This window comes from Bombina bombina, chromosome 12 (assembly GCF_027579735.1).
Source record: "Bombina bombina isolate aBomBom1 chromosome 12, aBomBom1.pri, whole genome shotgun sequence".
In the NCBI taxonomy this organism is placed as follows: Eukaryota; Metazoa; Chordata; class Amphibia; order Anura; family Bombinatoridae; genus Bombina; species Bombina bombina.
In genome coordinates, this window is record NC_069510.1 from 68,054,391 (window position 1) to 68,076,865 (window position 22,475).

Consider the following 22,475-nt stretch of genomic DNA (forward strand, 5'->3'; position numbering starts at 1 on the left):
CAGGGACAGGTAAGTTGATATACAACAAAGGTAAAATTACAGTTGCACCTGAATTTAGTTTCATAACTTCTGTCTCCTGTTGTATTATGAAATATGTTACCAGGTAGAATGAAAATCACACATGTTACAGGCCTTTTTGCCACAAGGGAAGGTATCTGTTTGTGGTGTTAACCAATTAGATACTGGTGCTATTTGGGTGGATTTTAATTTGAAAATGTAGTTATAAAGAGTGGATCTTTGTTAGCACCAAAATTATTTTGTTTTCTTAAATTGAAAGTTAATCCTAGCGTTTCACAAACGCTAGGATTGACTATTGAAACAAATAAAGGGGACTTTCATTCATGAAGTATAAGATACTTCATGTAGAAAGCTCCTTTATTTGTTTCAACCGATCGGCAATTTGAGCTGCTAACAAATGCCACGGCAAAAAAAAATTCCTAAGCGGTGATGTTTTTACCTCTTAGCCAATAGCAGCGCTGTAAATCCGGCTCCCATGGGGGCAAAGCCAGATTTACCACATTGCTATTGGCTAAGAGGTGAAAACGTCACCCTCTTAGCAAAAAATTTTTTTAGCCGTGGGCTTTTTAGCAGCTCAAATCGCCGATCGGTTGAGACAAATAAAGGAGATTTCTACATGAAGTATCTTATACTTCATGAATGAAAGTCCCCTTTATTTGTTTCAATAGTCAATCCTAGCATTTGTGAAACGCTAGGATTAACTTTCACTTTAAGTCAGTTAACCTTTCTGATTTTGGGATTAAAAGTTGCTTTCTGTCCATTCGGTCAGTATTTTCTATGGATTTAATCAGCCAGTCTTCTTTATACCCTTTTACCCTAAATTTGTTAGATAATATTTCTGCCTCCTTCTGAAAATCAGCATCTTCAGTACAATTCCTTTTTAAGCGTTGATACTGCCCTAAAGGTACATTTTGAATCCAATTGATTAAATGTCCACTGTTGGCATTTAAAAAGTTATTCCTATCAGTCTCTTTCCTATAGTTTTCACATGCAATTTTATTATTATCATCAATATATAGGGTTAGATCTAAAAAATGTATACTACAATCTGAAATTAGACTGGTAAATTTTACCTACCCAAATGATTAGCAGGTCATCAATATATCTGAAATATTGTTTGATGTTTATAAGAAAGGGATTATTGGACCAAATATTTCTTTTCCTCAAATTCGCTCATGTCAATATTGGCATAAGACGGTGCCATGGTAATGCCCATGGCAGTACCTTGTGTTTGCTCATAAAATTTATTTTCGGATAGAAAGCAATTATGGTCCAAAATAAACTGAATTCCCTTTACTATAAATGATATATGTTTTTATGCCATGTTCCACTTAGCACAGTGGGAGGCAATAGCTTTGATACCTTAATGATGAGGATTTGAGGTATAAAGAGAAGAGACATCACAAAATGGTGCAAAAAATTACAACATTTTGAATGAAGATGAATTTAAATTTATATTTGAACCTAACCCTATAATACGCATCTTTTATCATCTTCCCAAGATCCACAAAGATCCCACCTTCCAAGGAAGACCCTCAAATTTCTTTATGACATCCATGGTATCTCTTACATAGGATTTTATATTTTTGACTATAGGCTGTAAATACCCGTCAATATATTTAGACAAATGGTCGGTTACTGAGTCAATACCAGAAATTATGGCTCTGCCCGGGGGGTTTATTGGATCTTTGTGGATCTTGGGAAGATGATAAAAGATGGGAATTCTAGGGTTAGGTTCAAATATAAATTTAAATTAATCTTCGTTCAAAATTGTGTCATTTTTTGCATCATTTAATAATTTATATAGTTCTTTATAATATCTCTCTATAGGATTAGAGGATAGTACTTTATAGGTGGTTCTGCAATTCAATAAATTGAATGCTTCTTTCGAATAATCTGCCCTATTTTGTATTACAAGTCCTCCACCCTTGTCCGCTTGTCTAAATATGTATATAAGTTGTTAATTTGTGTTTTTGTGTATTATGTTTCTAATGTGTATCGCCTTAAGACCTGAAGTATGTGGTTTAGGAGCCGGCTCCCCTTACATCATTTCTCATCCCGGCACTTTTAAACAGAGCTGACACTGATTAGGGACATACCTTTTGAGTTACTAACCCCTGAAGAAGTCTGCACGTCATTTGCAGATGAAACGCGTAGGGTTTCAAGTTGAAGCTTTGTGACATTCCATTTGGCATTTTCACAAACACTTTTGAATGGACAGCAGACTATAGTCGTTAAAGTGGATCAGCGTCTTCGAATACAGCCACAGAAGTAACAGAGTTCAATAAATAGACACCACAAACAATTGGATTTCTGTACTGAACCTACCTGATTGACTGGCAATGAGAGTTGGAGCAGGATCCCAGGCCGTAAGTTGTTTGTATCATCTGTTGTTATCGTGATGTGCCTTCACTTGTTTTATCTTCTGTAAGTGTATTTTTAGCAGGGCTATGCGTTTATTAAATCCTTACTCACTACTTTGAATCGTGCTGCGCTGTGTGTCTTTTTGTATTTTCAATATGAGGTTAAAATTGGAGATGTCTATCAGGAAAAACGAAAAGGTGTGAGTCTGAGTAGTGGAAATAATGTATTTATCTCTAAAATTCTAAGGTTCTGAGGAAGAATGATAGTGGTATGTAAACTGTCTTTAAAATGGAAGCTGAAAGTATTCACATAGTTGCTGAGTCCTTTCAAGTTCTCATCTCCAAAAATAAGACCCTCAGTTTTAGGACCCTGCTCATTATAGCATATTGTTGTAATTTAGGGTCAGTTCTACATAAAATAGCATATATTTTTTCAGATGAGAGTGCCTTGTTAGAATTGTCCATAAACTTTTCTCTGGACTCATATATGGATATAAATTAAGACAGAAGACATTTTAGTCAAAGGATGGCACTTTTCCTGATACCAATTCAGTATTATAATATATATCTAATTCAATACACAAAGGCACTTGTTAAATGATAAACCCCCAAAATAAATCACCATGACATTTGCTTGCCTGTGGTGATTGACATGCCCTGCTCTCACGCAATTGGTTTACTCCAGAGCAGAGGGCGGCATTGCCTAAAAAACCTCTTGTGAAATAGTAAATTTTCACCAGATCATACAGAATTGCAAGTGGCAACTCCAGGTGGGTAGGTTCTCTACTTGTGAACCTATACCCCTGCATTCATGATAGATTTTGCCCCTAATCATAACGCTTATGTACAGTATGAGCAGCAAAAGAAATAGGATGACTAGGTACCTATTGAATACTTTACAGCCAACGTGACTTCAGTGATTGGTCATTCTGCTCTCGGACCACCCTGATTGAGTTAGCATTTGTTAATGTTTTATGGCACTTATTATTCAACACTCGTTTCACTAACTAATGTTTTATTTATGTTATTATTCTAGTTTATGTATTGAGTTTAAATTAAAGGGACTTCAACCAGAGTGTGCAATTTAAACAACTTTGCAGTTTACTTCTATTATCCAATTTGATTTGTTCTCTTGGTATTATCCTTTGTTGAAAAGTACCACCTAAGTAGGTTTAGGAGCAGTAAAGCACTACTGGGAGCTAGTAGGTGATTGGTGACTGCTCATATAAGCCTGTGGTGATTGGCTGTGCTAAAGTATTCAGCTAGCTCCCAGTAGTGAATTGCTGCTCCTTTAACAAAGGATACCAAGAGAATGAATCAAATCTGATAATATATGTTAAATGAAAAGCTGTTTTAAATTCTATGTTCTATCTGAATGGAAAGAAAAAAATATGGGTTTTAAGGATTTCTGCCTAAAATGGCTATAGGTCTTAATGTTTTATTGCATAACATATAATTATACACACACAATACATATTTCAGCATAAAACAGATTATTCTGTAAAGCGTGGTCACAGTAAGTCTCTCTCACCCCAAATACATTTTAGTGACACAAATAGACACCAGTAAAGTTTTATTTGGTTCCCTCCCTTTGTTTTACCCGCACCCTAACTCAAACTATATATAATTCCAATCCCAAATCACGAGCCCGTCGCAGCCCCTCCCCATCCAAATGTCAGGTGCGATAGTCGCCACGCCCCTTTAAGTCACGTGCACTTCTTGATTCGCCGCTTTCTATGTCACGCGCACTTGTCGTCCCGCCTTTTCAAATGTCATGTGCACCTTTCCCACGCCTACCTCGAATGTCATGTGCTTTCTCTTCCCTCAGAAAGTTTTTACTCTGTCTGCAGTCTGCCTGGTCCTGTCTGAAGTGTCTCCATAGTAACTCAGCAGCAGGTCTCCATAGCAACCCGTAGAGTAAGTAGCGGGTCTGGTGCCTCAGTACATAATTGACAGTGTACAGTGTCAGCCGCTCTTTACTACAACACAAACACGGGGTCTCGCAGTCGCTTTTGACTTTATGGAGTCTCTGGCTGATGCGCGCCGCCGCCTACAGGATGCCGGACAGGAAGAGCTGCTGCGGTTCTGGGGAGAGCTCGGTCCAGAGGAACAACAGAGACTGCTGGGGGACCTGGCATTGCTGGAGCCCGAGGAGCTGAAGGAGCACTGTCACCGGGCCCTGGAAGCCTACACCCGGGAGACCAGCTCAGCACCGAGCCTAGAATTAAACATGAGACCCGTGCCGCCTGAACGCCTGGGTAGCGTGAGCACAAGCTGCCCCCAGAAACTGAAGAGCTGGGAAGCTGAAGGTGAGTTATTAGCTATCCTCGTGCCCGCTGTATGACAGATACTCCTGTATCCTGTACTTTATCTCCCAAAATGTCACTGCATTATCCTTCCTGCTGAACACAGTTTGACAATTAAAGGGACAGACAACATCTTGAGATTTTTTTATATAAAATGTTTAGTTCTGTATATTGGAACAACTTTGCAATATATTTCCTTATTTATTTGCCCCCCTTTCGTGTAATTTAACTGTGAAAATGAGCAATTTCTAGCTCTCGGAACTTTGAAATGCACCCTGCTGACTTCTCAAGGCTAGGTCTGCCACATATCTGTCACTAGCTTTAACTGATAACACCTTCAAAATGAATCACTTTATACTAACTTTATGACAGTGGCTAGTTTTTGTTGTCTGCAGACTAAAGCCCAGGTTGCCTTCTTTAAACAAGACAAATAATAGTTGGAATTTGGCTATTGAAAAATAATTACAGTAAAAAGGATGTTAATTTGTTTTATAATCATTAAGATGTAGCCAATATGTTATACTTTAGCAGCACATCCTATGCTGACCAGTGACGCAGTGTCCAGCAAAGTTATATTAAAATATAACATGCCCACATGATTCCATATCTCATCCAGACCCCTGTAGCATTCACAATAATTTGGTTACCTTCCCAGAGATACTTGATTCTCCATACGGCTCAATGACCTGTGTACTTCCTGATGGCTTATTGCCATACCTATTGTCAGAATGCCAAACTACTGACACCCAGTGTCACTGTATTTTGCCTATCAGAGAACCTTGTCTGTTGACCCTGTGCTTTGTACTCATTAGAGACATATTACCCTGTTTATTTGCCTCATGGTCCCTTTTTATTACTATAATCAGTCAAGGGACCCTATATCATACACTGTACTGATCAGCAAAACAATCTACTTTACACTGAATCTGTTGTCAGTACAAGGGCACCATAGTCTGCTTAAAGGGATAGTCGACACCTGATGCAACTTAGTGAAGGTAAAGTTACCTTAGTCTCTATCCAGTATTCCGTTTATGGAGTCAAATAAATATAGGTTTCATTCATCATTTTTTTTTCAGCTCTGCGTATAAATCAAGTTATAAACTGTTTTAAGGCAAGTTATTAAACATTTTTAGTCAACCCGAAAATAAATAAATTTAAAATATATATATAATATATATATATATATATATATATATATATATATATATATATATATATATATATATATATACTGTGTATATGTGTGTGTATATATATATATATATATATATATATATATATATATATATATATATATATATTACCTTTTGATCACGTTTTTCTATTGTCCTATTGAAATGTAGGCCGTTAGGCGACCGTCACTAGACGTCACCCGCCCACGTATTCAAGAGTGCATGTGCAATTACATTTTTCTGTGGATTCCACACCTTGCGCGCTCCCGTTTTGCGCATGCATTCTAGTTCCAGGTTGGAATCCCTTAATATGTTGTAGACTGCATCGGAGAGTAGCACATGCACACTGTTAAGAGACGTAGAGAGCGGATGGGACCGCTCAAGACATCACAGCTTGCAGAACAGGGAAGTAGGGCTTGGAAAGGAGTCGGCGGCCAAATGGTGAGGGAATTTGAAATATATTTTTACGGATAAATATACCAGTAATAAAAAAATAAATACTTGGCGAATACATTAAGATACTATTGAGAAATGTTTGGTTAGCTGCAATACTGGATAACTTTACCTTCAATTCAGGAATAGAAGATGCAACTGCATCGCATGTTGAATAGCTCTAACGGTATTGGAGTAATCAAAATACATGTTTGTTCCATGTAGATATGGTCGCCAAACTCCCCCCACTGTTACTTATTTACTTTCTTTTTAATTGAATCCTCCAATCGTAATACAATCCTCAGTTGGATTGTTAGCAAGCGTTCATAGACAATCGCGCATGCGCAATCAATTAGGAAAAAAATTCAGCACAGCAAAAGTACAACATAGTTATTAGAAAAACTCTTTCCTATACCTCCAACACAGCAAACGGATTCACACAAACAGACAATTAAAAAAATAGTAGTATCTCACAAAATTGAGTACACCCCTCCCATTTTTGTAAATATTTTATTATATCTTTTTATGTAATAACACTAAAGAAAGACACTTTGCTACAATGTAAAGTAGTGAGTGTACAGCCTGTATAACAGTGTAAATGTGCTGTCCCCTCAAAAATAACTCAGCACACAGCCATTAATGTCTAAACCGTTGGAAACAAAAGTGAGTACTCCCTCAAGTGCAAATGTCCAAATTGCGCCCAAAATGTCAATATTTTGTGTGGCCACCATTATTTTCTGGCACTGCCTTAACCCTCTTGGGCATGGAGTTCACTAGAGCTTCACAGGTTGCCACTGGAGTCCTCTTCCAGTCCTCAATGACGACATCACAGAGCTGGTGGATGTGAGGATGCCCCACAGATGTTCAATAGGGTTTACGTCTGGAGACATGCTTGGCCAGTCCATCACCTTTTACCCTCAGCTTCTTTCAAAGGCAGTGGTCGTCTTGGAGGTGTGTTTGGTGTCAATATCATCTTGGAATACTGTCCTGCGGCCCAGTCTCGGAAGGGATCATGCTCTGCTTCAGTATTTCACAGTACATGTTGGCATTCATGGTTCCCTCAATGAACTGTAGCTCCCCAGTGCCGGCAACACTCATGCAGGCCCAGAACATAACACTCCTACCAACATGCTTGACTAAAGGCAAGACATACTTGTCTTAGTAATCATCTCCTGGTTGCTGCCACACACGCTTGACATCATCTGAACCAAATAAGTTTATCTTGGTCTCATCGGACCACAGGACATGGTTCCAGTAATCCGTGTCCTTAGTCTGCTTGTCTTCAGCAAACTGTTTGCAGGCTTTCTTGTGGATCATCTTTAGAAGAGGCTTTCTTCTGGGACGACAGCCATGCAGACCAATTTGATGCAGTGTGCGTCGTATGGTCTGAGTACTGACAGTCTGACCCCCCCACCCCTTCAAACTCTGCAGCAATGCTGGCAGCACTCATACGTCTATTTCCCAAAGACAACCTCTGGATATGACGCTGAGCACGTGCACTCAACTTCTTTGGCCGACCATGGCGAGGCCTGTTCTGAGTAGAACCTGTCCTGTGAAACCGCTTTATGGTCTTGCCCACTGTGCTGCAGCTCATTTTTAGGGTTTTGGCAATCTTCTTATAGCCTAGGCCATCTTTATGTAAAGCAATAATTATTTTTTTCAGATCCTCAGAGAGGCTTTTGCCATGAGGCGCCATGTTGAACTTCTAGTGGACAAGTATGAGAGAGTGTGAGGGTGATAACACCAAATTTAGCACACCTGCTCCCCATTCACATCTGAGACCTTGTAACACTAACAACTCACATGACACCGGGGAGAGAAAATGGCTAATTGGGCCCAATGTGGACATTTCCAATTAGGGGTGTACTCACTTTTGTTGCCAACGTTTTAGACATTAATGGCTGTGTGTTGAGTTATTTTGAGGGGGCAGCAAATTTATACTGTTATACAGGCTGTACACTCACTACTTTACATTGTAGCAAAGTGTTATTTCTTCAGTGTTGTCACATGAAAAGATATAATAAAATAGTTACAAAAATGTAAAGGGGTGTACTCACTTTTGTGAGATACTGTGTGTGTGTGTGTGTATATATGCATGTATGTATATATGTATGTATATATGTATGTATATATATATATATATATATATATATATATATATATATATATATATATATATATATATATATATATATATATATATATATATATATATATATATATATATATATATATATACACACACAGGTGGCCCTCGGTTTACAATGGTTCAATTTGCACCGTTTCAGAATAACAACCTTTTTTTTTCAGTCATGTGACTGCTATTGAAGAGCATTGAGAAGTAGTGCATTGATTAAAATAGCCAGTAGGTGGAGCTGTCCGCTTGTGTTGCAGTAAAGATATGCAAGCCAAGCAAGCTCAAATTAATCAGTTTAACCAGACCTGAGCTATCGAGCAGATTTCAAAGGAACAAGATCTTCCTGTCTATAAATCAGTCCAGATTGGAATGCATAGAAAGAACTGTTTGCAGAAAAATGCAAGCAAAGCCTGTGTTGTGTGATTATTTTATTAGGTTTATAATGCTGTTTAGCAAATGTTTTTGTTCATTTAACTTAGTTTAATTATATATTCTGTGTTGTGTGATTATTTTATCAGGTTTATAATGCTGTTTAGCATTTAAAGTCTTCATTTCAAAGCTTTAAAAATAATGTATTAGGTCTTACTTATGACAATTTTGAGAGGGGCCTGGAACCTAACTCCCTCACTTCCCATTGACTTACATTATAAACTGGGTTTCAATTTACAACGGTTTCGATTCACAACCATTCCTTCTGGAACCTAACCCCGGCGTAAACTGAGGGCTACCTGTATGTGTGTATATGTGTGTGCTATAAATACAGATTTAACCCTGTTCACAGAAAAAAAAAACTTTTTTAATGGCAAAGAATACATATATGGCATTTGATTAGCTAAAGTTTACCTTCACTTTAACAAGGGGTCATGTACCCCTGTAACCAGCGACACTGATCTACCCTTTATGTTGCGTGTCCTAAGGTGTTTTGACCTTGCTGAGACCACAATATTACTACATGTCTCACTACCTGAGGCATTCAGAAATAGTTTGATCTCACAGCTGTCAATGAGGCCCACGTTATATTTAAAGGGACAGTCTACACCCAATACTTATTCTTTATTACTCATTGTTACATACCAGACAAGCATCTTTCAATGGGTTACACATCTATAAGCTTGTAAGAAGTACATGAAACTTTTAAATAATCATCGTTTGTTAGCAACTGAAAATGGCTGGCAAGCTCCGCCCACAGCTTTCTTCTTGTCCAGTTAGTGGTTTTCTTGTGTGACAGTTTAGTAGTGCACGTTTCATAATTTTCAGTTAGCATTTCAAATTGCACATGTGCAGTTTTTTTGCCCCTGCCAGAAATGCAGGGGACATTTATTGTAGGCGGACCAGCATCAGTTCCTACAACTAGAAATAGTTATTGTGGCTGTCTAGTGGCAGTTCTGTTTACTTTTTACATGTGAATTTTTTTGTACTGTGAGTGAATATTATAATATAAATAATCTTTATAATCTTGTGGTAATATTTATTTTCTTCAATTATTGATTTATGTTATTGCTAGTAATGTCTAATGAACTTTGGCTCCTCATTATTTATGAATCACTACTTTTGTGGGATAAGATTAAGACACTGTGTGCTGATTCAAGGCTACATTACGAGTGGAGCGCTGTTGTGTGTAATCAATAAGGGATATATATATATTGTAGTAGAATCCATATAAGTCCAGTAGTTGAATATCTATCTAAATATCAAGAGTATTGCAGTATGCAGTAATCCTTTTTTTTATTGGACTTTGCGTAGGAAATGACTAGCTTTCAAGAGTTACCTCTCTTCCTCAGGTCTGAAGCAATAGCCTTCCATTATTTTCAAAATAATTTTCAAGCACCATAAATTATTATTTTGAAGAAATGTTTCGATATTTTGCAAGTTAAAGGGACATGAAACCCAAAATGTTTATTTCATGTTTCAGATAGGGAATACAATTTTAAACCCTTAACGACCAACGACGTATGGGGTACATCCTGCGAAAAAATTTAGTTAACGACCAAGGACGTACCCCATACGTCGTTGGTCCTTGAAAGCGGTGGAAGCGTTCCTTATCGCTTCCAGCCGCTTTCATGTTATTGCAGTGATGCCTCGATATTGAGGCATCCTGCAATAACGTTTTCTAGCAGTCCAATGCAGAGAGAGACACTCTGCGGCCCTCTCTGCATCGGCCATCAATGGCCATGATCGTTGGTGGGTGGGAGCCGGATGCAGGGAGGCAGCCATCAGTGGAGGAAGTGCTGGAGGGGGGCGGGATCGTGTGCGGGGGCGTGCGCATGTGCACGGAGGCGGGCGCAGTGACACTATGGCACAAAAAATTTCTACAGCAAGGTGGGAGAGAGGACTGGGGAGGGGGGAAATGTTCAATTAAGGGATCTGGAAGAGGGTGGGGGGTTGAATCTTGAGGGGGGGCAGCTACACTACAGAAAAGATTAAAAAGGTGTTAATAAAATATAAAAAAAAAAAAACATTTTATTTCAAACTGGGTTCTGGCAGACAGCTGCCAGTACCCAAGATGGCGCCCAATAAGGTAGAGGGGGAGGGTTAGAGAGCTGTTTTGGGAGGGGGATCAGGGAGGTTGGGGGCTAAGGGGGGGATCCTACACAGAAGAATGATTGTTTTTTTTTGTTTTTAAAAACCAAAAAAAACCCCAAAACTTTTATTTTAGTACTGGCAAACTTTCTGCCAGTACTTAAGATGGTGGGGACAATTGTGGGGTAGGGGAGGGAAGAGAGCTGTTTAGGAGGGATCAGGGTGTGTGATGTGTCAGGTGGGAGGCTGATCTCTACACTAAAGCTAAAATTAACCCTGCAAGCTCCCTACAAGCTACCTAATTAACCCCTTCACTGCTAGACATAATACACGTGTGATGCGCAGCGGCATTTAGTGGCCTTCTAATTACCAAAGAGCAATGCCAAAGCCATATATGTCTGCTATTCCTGAACACAGTGGATCCCAGAGAAGCTTTTACAACCATTTGTGCCATAATTGCACAAGCTGTTTGTAATTAATTTCAGTGAGAAACCTAAAATTTGTGAAATACTGAACAATTTTTTTTATTTGATCGCATTTGGCGGTAAAATGGTGGCATGAAATATACCAAAATGGGCCTAGATCAATACTTTGGGTTGTCTACTACACTACAGCTAAAATTAACCCTACAAGCTCCCTAATTAACCCCTTCACTGCTTGGCATAATACACGTGTGGTGCGCAGTGGCATTTAGCGGCCTTCTAATTACCAAAAAGCAACGCCAAAGCCATATAAGTCTGCTATTTCTGAACAAATGGGATCCAGGAGAAGCATTTAGAACCATTGGTGTCAAAATTGCACTGTTTATAAATAATTTCAGTGAGAAACCTAAAGTTTGTGAAAAAAATTGTGAAAAAGTGAATGATTTTTTTTTTTATTTGATCGCATTTGGCGGTGAAATGGTGGCATGAAATATACCAAAATGGGCCTAGATCAATACTTTGGGTTGTCTTCTAAAAATAAGATATACATGTCAAGGGATATGGATTCCTGATCAGTGTCCCAATGTAACTAGCGCTAATTTTGAAAAAAAAATTATTTGGAAATGGCAAAATGCTACTTGTATTTATGGCCCTATAACTTGCAAAAAAGCAAAGAAAATGTAAACATTGGGTATTTCTAAACTCAGGACAAAATTTAGAAACTATTTAGCATAGGTGTTTTTTGGTGGTTGTAGATGTGTAACAGATTTTGGGGGTCAAAGTTAAAAAAAAGTGTGTTTTTTCCATTTCTTCCTCATATTTTATAATTGTTTTAATAGTAAATTATATTTAATGGCGAGAAAAACAGTATATAATATGTGTGGGTACAGTAAATGAGTAAGAGGAAAATTACAACTAAACACTGCAAAAATGTAAAAATAGCCTTGGTCCCAAACGGTCAGAAAATGAAAAAGTGCTGTGGTCCTTAAGGGGTTAAACAGCATTCCAGTTTACTTTTATTATCTAATTTGCCTCATTCTTTAGATATCCTTTGTTGAAGAAATAGCAAAGCACATGGATGAGCAAATCACACAAGGCATCTATGAGCAGCATCCAATCAGCAGCTACTGAGTCTATTTGGATAGTTTTTTCAACAAAGGAAAGTTATTTAACCCCTTAACGACTGAGGACGTGCAGGGTACGTCCTCAGAAAAAAGGCAGTTAATGCCTGAGAACGTACCCTGCACGTCCTCAGTGTGGAAAGCAGCTGGAAGCGATCCTGCTCGCTTCCAGCTGCTTTCCGGTTATTGCAGTGATGCCTCGATATGGAGGCATCCTGCAATAACGTTTGTAAGCCATCCGGTGCAGAGAGAGCCACTCTGTGGCCCTCTCTGCACCGGAGATCGGTGGCTACCGGCGTTGGTGGGTGGGAGCCGGACCGGGAGGCGGGTGGCGGCCATCGATGGCCATGTGGATCTGAAGGGGGGCGGGATCGTGGGCGGCTGGGGGCGCGCACGGGCGCGTGCACGGGAGGGTGGGGGCGGGCGCGTGCACGGGGAGGGAGCGGGTGGGAACCGCTACACTGCAGAAAATGGGGAAATAAAAAATATAATCAAAATAAAATATATACAATCAGCAAGGTGGTGGGGGTTTGTTTGTGGGGGGTGGGGGGTTGGGGGAAGCTACACTACAGAAAAAAAACAAAAAACCCCAAAAAAAAGCACTTTTTATTGTAAACTGGGTACTGGCAGACAGCTGCCAGTACCCAAGATGGCCCCCAATAAGGCAGAGGGGAGGGTTAGAGAGCGGTTTTGGGGGGGATCAGGGAGGTTGGGGGCTAAGGGGGGGATCCTACACAGTAGCATATGTAAATATGCTAAAAAAAAATTCATTTTTTTTTAAAAACTCTTTTATTTTAGTACTGGCAGACTTTCTGCCAGTACTTAAGATGGCGGGGACAATTGTGGGGTGGGGGAGGGAAGGGAGCTGTTTGGGAGGGATCAGGGGGTGGGATGTGTCAGATGGGAGGCTGATCTCTACACTAAAGCTAAAATTAACCCTGCAAGCTCACTACAAACTCCCTAATTAACCCTTTCACTGCTAGCCATAATACACGTGTGAGGCGCAACAGGATTTAGTGGCCTTCTAATTACCAGAAAGCAACGCCAAAGTCATATATGTCTGCTATTTCTGAACAAAGGGGATCCCAGACAAGCATTTACAACCATTTGTGCCATAATTGCACAAGCTGTTTGTAAATGATTTCAGTGAGAAACCTAAAATTGTGAAAAATTTTACGTTTTTTTTAATTTGATCGCATTTGGCGGTGAAATGGTGGCATGAAATATACCAAAATGTGCCTAGATCAATACTTGGGGTTGTCTACTACACTACACTAAAGCTAAAATTAACCCTACAAGCTCCCTAATTAACCCCTTAACTGCTGGGCATGATACACTTGTGGTGCGCAGTGGCATTTAGCGGCCTTCTAATTACCAAAAAGCAACGCCAAAGCCATATATGTGTGCTATTTCTGAACAAAGGGGATCCCAGAGAAGAATTTACAACCATTTATGCCATAATTGCACAAGCTGTTTGTAAATGATTTCAGTGAGAAACCTAAAGTTTGTGAAAAAATTCGTGAAAAAGTGAACAATTTTTTGTATTTGATCGCATTTGGCGGTGAAATGGTGGTATGAAATATACCAAAATTGGCCTAGATCAATACTTTGGGATGTCTACTAAAAAAAAATATATACATGTCAATGGATATTCAGAGATTCCTGAAAGATATCAGTGTTCTAATGTAACTAGCGTTAATTTTGGAAAAAAATGGTTTGGAAATAGCAAAGTGCTACTTGTATTTATGGCCCTATAACTTGCAAAAAAAGCAAAGAACATGTAAACATTGGGTATTTCTAAACTCAGGACAAAATTTAGAAACTATTTAGCATGGGTGTTTTTTGGTGGTTTTAGATATGTAACAGATTTTGGGGTCAAAGTTAGAAAAAGTGTGTTTTTTTCCATTTTTTCCTCATATTTTATAATTTTTTTTATAGTAAATTATAAGATATGATGAAAATAATGGTATCTTTAGAAAGTCCATTTAATGGCGAGAAAAACGGTATATAATATGTGTGGGTACAGTAAATGAGTAAGAAGAAAATTACAGCTAAACACAAACACTGCAAAAATGTAAAAATAGCCTTGGTCCCAAACGGACAGAAAATGGAAAAGTGCTCTGGTCACTAAGGGGTTAAAATTGCATGCTATTTCTAAATCATGAAATAAAAAATTGGGATTTCACATCCCTTTAATTTAATGGGTAGAATTAATAAAAAATATCAAGAATCTAAATCAAATCACTGAAGCACATATACGCACACACACACAGATGCACATACACTCACACACAGAAGCACATACACGCACATACTCACACACATAAGCACATACACTCACATACACATACAGATGATACACGCACATACACACACAGAAGCACATACACTCACACGCACATACATACACACACACACAAGCACATACACTCACTCACACACACACACATACAGATGCGCGCACATACACACACAAGCACATACACTCACGCGCACATGATACACGCACATACACTCACACACACATACAGATGCACATACACTCACAGAAACACATACACTCACACACATACACACAAGCACATACACAAGCACATACACTCACATACACACACAGAAACACATACACTCATAGACACACACACAGAAGCACATACACTCACATACACACACAGAAACACATACACTCATAGACACACACACAGAAGCACATACACTCACATACACACACAGAAACACATACACTCGCACATACACTCACATACACATGCACATACACTCACACACACAGAAGCACATACACTCACATACACACAGAAACACATACACACACACAGAAGCACATACACTCACACGCACATACACACACACACACACACACACACACAAGCACATACACTCACGCGCACATGATACACGCACATACACACACACACACACACACACACAAGCACATACACTCACGCGCACATGATACACGCACATACACTCACACACACACACACATACAAATGCACATACACTCACAGAAACACATACACTCACACACATACACAGAAGCACATACACTCACATACACAAGCACATACACTCAAGCACATACACAAGCACATACACACACAGAAACACATACACAGAAGCACATACACACACAGAAGCACATACACTCACATACACACACAGAAACACATACACTCACACACACACATACACAGAAGCACATACACACACAGAAGCACATACACTCACATACACACACACAGAAGCACATACACTCACACACACAGAAGCACATACACTCACATACACACACAGAAACACATACACTCACACACACAGAAGCACATACACACATACACACACAGAAGCACATACACTCACACACACAAAAGCACATATACTCAAACGTGCACATTCACACACACAGTTGCAGTGTTGCAGATATACTGCATACATCCATCATAGTGACTTTTGTAATAAAATAATCATTTAAAAGATTAAATTTTCATTTAGAAATTCTTAATAGGTATATTTTTTTAGTTTTAAGCATTTTTTTCAGATATTCACTTTATCATAGAAAATATTGCGCCTTCCACTTCCCACTGAAATTGTCCTTGTGCATACATTGCTTGAGCTGTGATTTTTTTTTTTTTTTATTTAAATCTTTGCAGCTTCTAGGGCTAAGCCATGTCGAAGAATGAATACATGCTAAATACCTAGTGAGCATACCTTTGGATATCTATAAGAAGCATATATTTTTTTACTTCTGCCTGAATCCTTTGAAGCAGCCGTTGTGCAGGGAACACTCGATCCTTCTTCACACATGACTACACAAGGGATCGTCTGTACATTTATAGACACATGTGATAAGGAAGTGTGAGGGCTTGAGTTTGTATTTGAAATGAATCAAATGTGGTAAATAGATGTGCAGACGACCCCTTGTGCAGTGATGTGTGGAAAGTCAGATGTTCCCTAGACACCGGCTGTTTCAAAGTTTTTTTAGACTTAATAGACACTGCAGGCAAATTTGTAAATACAGGAGCGACAGGCACATTTTTTACTTAAAAATACAGGGTAAAAGCTTGCTGTGTAGACGTGATGATTATTCCTTAGATGATAAACTACAGAATACTTATTGCAGAAGTTATTCAGCAGAAAACCAAACCTGATGGGGAACATAATAACGATGTGGACTATTTTTCTAATATACCTATTGAGAATGGAATATATCATAAATATAATCCATATCCAAAAACTGTTGCTATAAAATATATTTACATAAAAAAATACAGGCTCTTTAATAGCTAACGTTAACCACAGCACCCCCTGACTCACTTTCAGTACTGTCCAAGTTCATGTATTCCCCAAGTGCTGACATCCAGAGGAAGATCCTAGCAACGTCCTAACATGCTTCATTTTAGTTCAAGACAGCACAGCATTCTCTGCAGGGCAGCGCAACTGCGTGGTCTCAGAGAATGATTTATTTTCTTTTGTGAGCAGGTTTTTATTACTCCGGCTGTGTGTAAATGTGTGTGGTGTTATTATTTTAATATTCCTAATCTGTGCTTCAACTTGGGCAGCAGTATATCTCCAAGGCTCAAAGAAAAAAATGCCCAGCAAAAAAAAAAAGAGGGAAGAGGTGTGGGATACATTAGTAACCACCGGCTGTCAAAAGGAGGATGGGGATTAGAGATCAGCACATTAAAGGGACACTGTACCCAAATTTTTTCTTTCGTGATTCAGATAGAGCATGGCATTTTAAGCAACTTTCTAATTTACTCCTATTATCAAATTTTCTTCATTCTCTTGGTATCTTTATTTGAAATGCAAGAAAGTAAGTTTAGATGCCGGCCCATTTTTGGTGATCAACCTGGGTTGTTCTTGCTGATTGGTGGATAAACTCATCCACCAATAAAAAAAGTGCTGTCCAGAGTTCTGAATAAAAAAACAGCTTAGATGTCTTCTTTTTAAAATAAAGATAGCAAGAGAACGAAGAAAAATTGATAATAGGAATAAATTAGAAAGTGGCTTAAAATTGCATGCTCTATCTGAATCATGAAAGAAAAATTTTGGGTTCAGTGTCCCTTTAAGAGACTAGAAAGAGGGAGATAACCTACCGCTATTCAAATACAGTGCTATGCAGCAGAGCAGTGCTAAAAAAACGGAACGAAAATCACAAACTACAATATTGGGGAATGGTTAAGAAGCAACACACCAGTGTTTCAACCACGCATGTGTAAATTAGCGTGTGCGAGCATTACAACTTATTTACGAGTCGATCATGATAGGAAAAAGCCGAGCCTGGAGGCCATTTTCAGCTGTTTATAAACGAAGACTTTTTTACATTTTCAGCTACTATATTCCAGCTACTGTATGATGGACCTGGTGCAGGAGGCTTATTTTATGTGTTTACATATGTAAGTAAAACTTATGGTTGGGTGTAGACTGTCCCTTTAACACCTTATAAAAAAGACAGTTTAGGTTGGCTGTCATTAAAGGGATACTAACCCCACATTTTTTTCTTTCATGATTCAGATAGAGCATGCAATTTTAAGCAACTTTCTAATTTACTCCTATTATCAAATTGTATTTGTTCTCATGATATCTTGATTTGAAAAAGCAGTAAATAAAATTTAGGAGCAGGCCCATTTTAGTTTAGCACCTTGGTATAGCTGCTGATTGGTTTGCTACATTTAGCAACAAATCAGCAAGTTCTACCCAGGTGCTGAACAAAAAATGGTCTGGCTCTAAAGCTTACAGTACTGCTTTTTCAAATCAAGATAGCATGAGAACAAAGAAAAATGGTAATAGGAGTAAATTAGAAAGGTGCTTAAAATCTCCTGCTCTATCTGAATCATGAAAGAAAAAAAATTAGGTTTAGTATCCCTTTAAGGGTTTAAAGTCTATGGGGTTACTGTAACCTGTACACTAACAGTGCACTGATCTGAATCTTGTGTGCTATTTATATTTTATTGTTTTTGTTTTTTTTTTCCTCTCCAGGATTGCATCAGATCTCACAGAACAAGGTGGCTGTCCTGTTGCTAGCAGGCGGCCAGGGAACTCGCTTGGGAGTGACATACCCTAAAGGCATGTACAGTGTGGGGCTGCCAAGTGGGAAAACATTGTACCAGCTTCAGGCAGAGAGGATCCTTCGGGTTCAGCATCTGGCTGGTGAGAAATATGGAACCAAATGCACAGTGCCATGGTGAGAGCAGTTTTCTATACATTTACTAGAGAGCAGGCATCACCTGGGAACAGCCTGCTAAAAACATTAGAATATTCAGTTCTGTAACGCAGAACAACTTGCTTGATTGGTAAATATTATAGCTACTATCTTAAAATATTGTGCAAGATTCTAGATAATCATTAACATGAATTATTTTTGCTTGATAAGCTAAGAAACTTCTTTTTTTTTTCCCCACACTTCCATTAGTATGAAACAAATATTCCATTATATCTTTTAATGCTTATATAAGGGTTTTAATTTGACTATAAGATCTACTGCTCCCCCCCTACAATAACTAAAGGACCATTAAATACAGTTGAATTGAATAACAAGTTAATAATTAAAGGACACTCAATCAAAATTAAACTTTCATTATTCAGATAGAGCAGCCATTTTAAACAACTTTCCAATTTACTTCCATTAACTAAATGTGCACAGTCTTTTTATATTTAAACTTTTTGAGTCACCATCTACTACTGAGCATGTGCAAGAATAAGTGTGTGAATGGCTGATGGCTGTCACATGGTACGTGTATGCATTTGTGATTGGCTGATGGCTGTCACATGGTACAGGAGGAGTGGAAAAAGACATAACTTATAAAATTACCAGAAAAAAAATCTACTACTCATTTGAAGTTCAGACTAAGTGCTATTGCATTGTCTTGTTATCTTGCATTTGTTGATTATGCAAATCTACTGTGTTGACTGGCCCTTTAAGACAAAGCAATAGCACTTAGTCTGAGTTTCAAATAAACAGTAAAGTTCTTTGTTTTTTTTTCTTTTCTTTTTTTGTGTTTTTTTTTTTTTTTGTGACAAATTTATTCCCCCCCCTATTTGCTGCCCCCTGTATCATGTGACAGCCATCAGCTAATCACAGACTAGTATATGTATACACTGTGAAATTGTGCACATGCTCAGTAGAACCTGGTGCCCTTTGAAAGTGTACATATAAAGACTGCAAAAATTGATATTAGCAGTAAATTGGAAAGTCTCTTAAAAGTAATGCTCTTTCTGAATCATGAAGATTATAGGGACAGTCAAGTCCAAAAAAAACTTTAGTGATTCAAATAGGGCAAGTAATTTTAAACAACTTACTTGTATCACCAATTTTGCTTTGTTCTCTTGGTATTCTTAGTTGAAAGCTAAACCTAGGAGGTTCATATGCTAATTTCTTAGACCTTGAAGGCCGCCTCTAATCTAAATGCATTTTGACATTTTTTTCACCACTAGAGGGCATTAGTTCATGTGTGTCATATAGATAACATTGAGCTCATGCATGTGAATTTACCAAGGAGTGAGCACTGATTGGCTAAAATGCAAGACTGTCAAGAGAACTGAAATAAGGGGCAGTCTACAGAGGCTTAGATGCAAGGTAATTACAGAGGTAAAAAGTGTATTAATATAACAGTGTTGGTTATGCAAAACTGGGGAATGGGTAATAAAGGGATTATCTATCTATTAAAACAACAATAATTCTGGTGTTGACTGTCCCTTTAATTTTGACTTCATATATTAAACAGTGCTCCTTAGGTAAAAACAAATATGTAAAAGTAAATATGAAAAGAAACAGATTGTGTTAAAAAACAAAACAAAAATGCAAAATGAGCAATTACAAATTCTCACTGTAGCCCCTGCCCCCGTTGTGATGAGTGTATAAAAATAATATAAAACAACTGTGGTACATTTTGAAATTTAGTCTTCTAACTGAAATAAACCATTACTAAAACAGTGTTCTCCCCAGGACCTAATTAATGGGCGCACCACCCAGCGTATTTTACTAATCACTTTGAAATGATAATATAAAAAGATCAATTGTGTATATAAAAAAGCTCTGCAATATACTTTCATTATTTATTTTGTCCCCTTTTCCTGTAATTCCATTCTGACATTGTGAGCTTTTCAGTTCCCGTTAGAAATGGAAGTGCAGAACATTGTTATATTCCACACAGCCATTGGCTGCACACTCTAGTGACCTATTTATAACTGTCCCTAATTGGCCACAGCAGAGAAGGTAACCTAAGTTACAACATTGGCTGTGAATTTGCAGGGACATTGCACAAGTATTTCGCGATTCCATTCAGACATGATCCGCTACAGCCCAGCATTTAGTAAATCTACACCCTAAAACTTTACTCTTATTTTGTCAATATTTAAAAAGCCAATGGAACTTTATAAACACGTCTACATGTTATTCCCAGACTAATCTTTTCTTTAAATGCATCATTCTATCTAGAATTTATTTAGTGTTTAATGTCCCTTTTAAGTTAGCTAATTTTGTTTCCCAGTGTTTGTTGCATATTATTACATTTATGTTGAAATATGCTTTGGATAGATTAAGTAACATTTATTAATAACCGCAAGTTTTATAATATTGCAAAGTGTTGCACGATAATGCCACCCAGCTGGCAACAGTTTCTGTAAAGAACACTGCTAAATATAATGTAATTTCTGGAATCCTGTCAGACCCTAAAAAAAAAAAAAACATGAAAAATTATATTAATTTTAGTTTTAATTAATGTTAAATTTAAAAAAAGCTAAATAACGTGGACTATTCCTGTCACAATGGTATTTATGCCAGATCTACTAGTTTGAAAATATGTACATAAGTTAATTTAAATATTTTGGTATGTGTGGTGTAAAGGTTTCACAGAAATATTTTTCAGAAATGAAAATGTCAGCTACACATTATATACAATTTAGTATAGAGGGAAAAACTCAAAATTTCAATCCATGGTTACCCAGAACACAGGGTGATCAAGGGGTTAAATCATTGCTGCAAACCACACACATTGCAGCAGTGAACCAACCCTTTCCTTAGGGCTCAGCCAGTTACGCGTTCTGCACAAAATTTGGAGAGAGGAGGATGAGAATCCATCACTTTCCAAGGAGCAGGACCAAGCTATTTCACAGGTTTCAGGGGGTGCTTTCTAGGTGCCACTAGTACCCTGATGCTAGGGCTGCCAACTCAAACATGGTCCTGGACAGTACTGTTACACATGCTGGAGGGTATACAGGGAGGAATTTGCATTGTTTCTCTAGATAGCACATGAATAGCGCTGCTGGACAGCTTTATCCATGTTCCTCTCTACACACCCTGCAGCATGTGTAGTACATAACTGTCCAGAAAAATATGGCTTAGGTGGCAACCCTACGCTGATGCCTGGGTTTATTGACCCTGGATTAAGTTGATCATTTCTTAAAGTGATTGTAAAGTTTAAAGGGCCACTGTAAGTAAATATTTTATATGCCTGTTACTAACTAACTACCCCAAATACGCTTTTTATCAATAGCATTTCATTAACATAGCTCTACCGTATATCAGAAATCTTGTCTGCAAATTTAATTGTTTTCCAAACCCACTCAGTGGGTATCCTTTGCTCTGTACCAATCCGTTTACAATACCTAGGTTTCAAAATGGCGCTTTAAACACAAAGTTATTGGTTTAAGTATTTTGAACATGCAGTGCTGAAAATAGTGGGCAGGATAACGTGACATCATCGGCGAATAAAAGATATAACTTTTAGAACGTTATGAAACTTTGTTTTGGAGAAAATATAGGTCAGTAGGTTTTAATTAATGTTTATTAACTTTAATATGTTAGTTGTTTAGCTTAAAAATTATAACAGAAAGTAATCCTTTAATGATTTACAGCCCAATATGTAATATTCTTTTTTAAAATACTTTTGTTACTGTAAAACATAATGCAGATCCTCCGCCCCCATCTCCTTCAGTATTTAGCGGACAAATCCGGCTTCCTCC

The 22,475-nt window shown here is 38.1% G+C and overlaps 1 protein-coding gene across 1 annotated transcript in view; it reads left to right on the forward strand.

Annotated features, from left to right (window-relative positions):
* The first annotated feature begins 4,179 nt into the window (after positions 1–4,179).
* Positions 4,180–22,475, forward strand: part of UAP1L1 (UDP-N-acetylglucosamine pyrophosphorylase 1 like 1) — a 60,352-nt gene continuing 42,056 nt past the window's right edge. The window contains 2 exon segments of the mRNA XM_053695454.1: positions 4,180–4,690; positions 18,492–18,696. Of these exon segments, the coding sequence (XP_053551429.1) occupies positions 4,402–4,690; positions 18,492–18,696 (494 nt within the window). The 5' untranslated portion in view covers positions 4,180–4,401.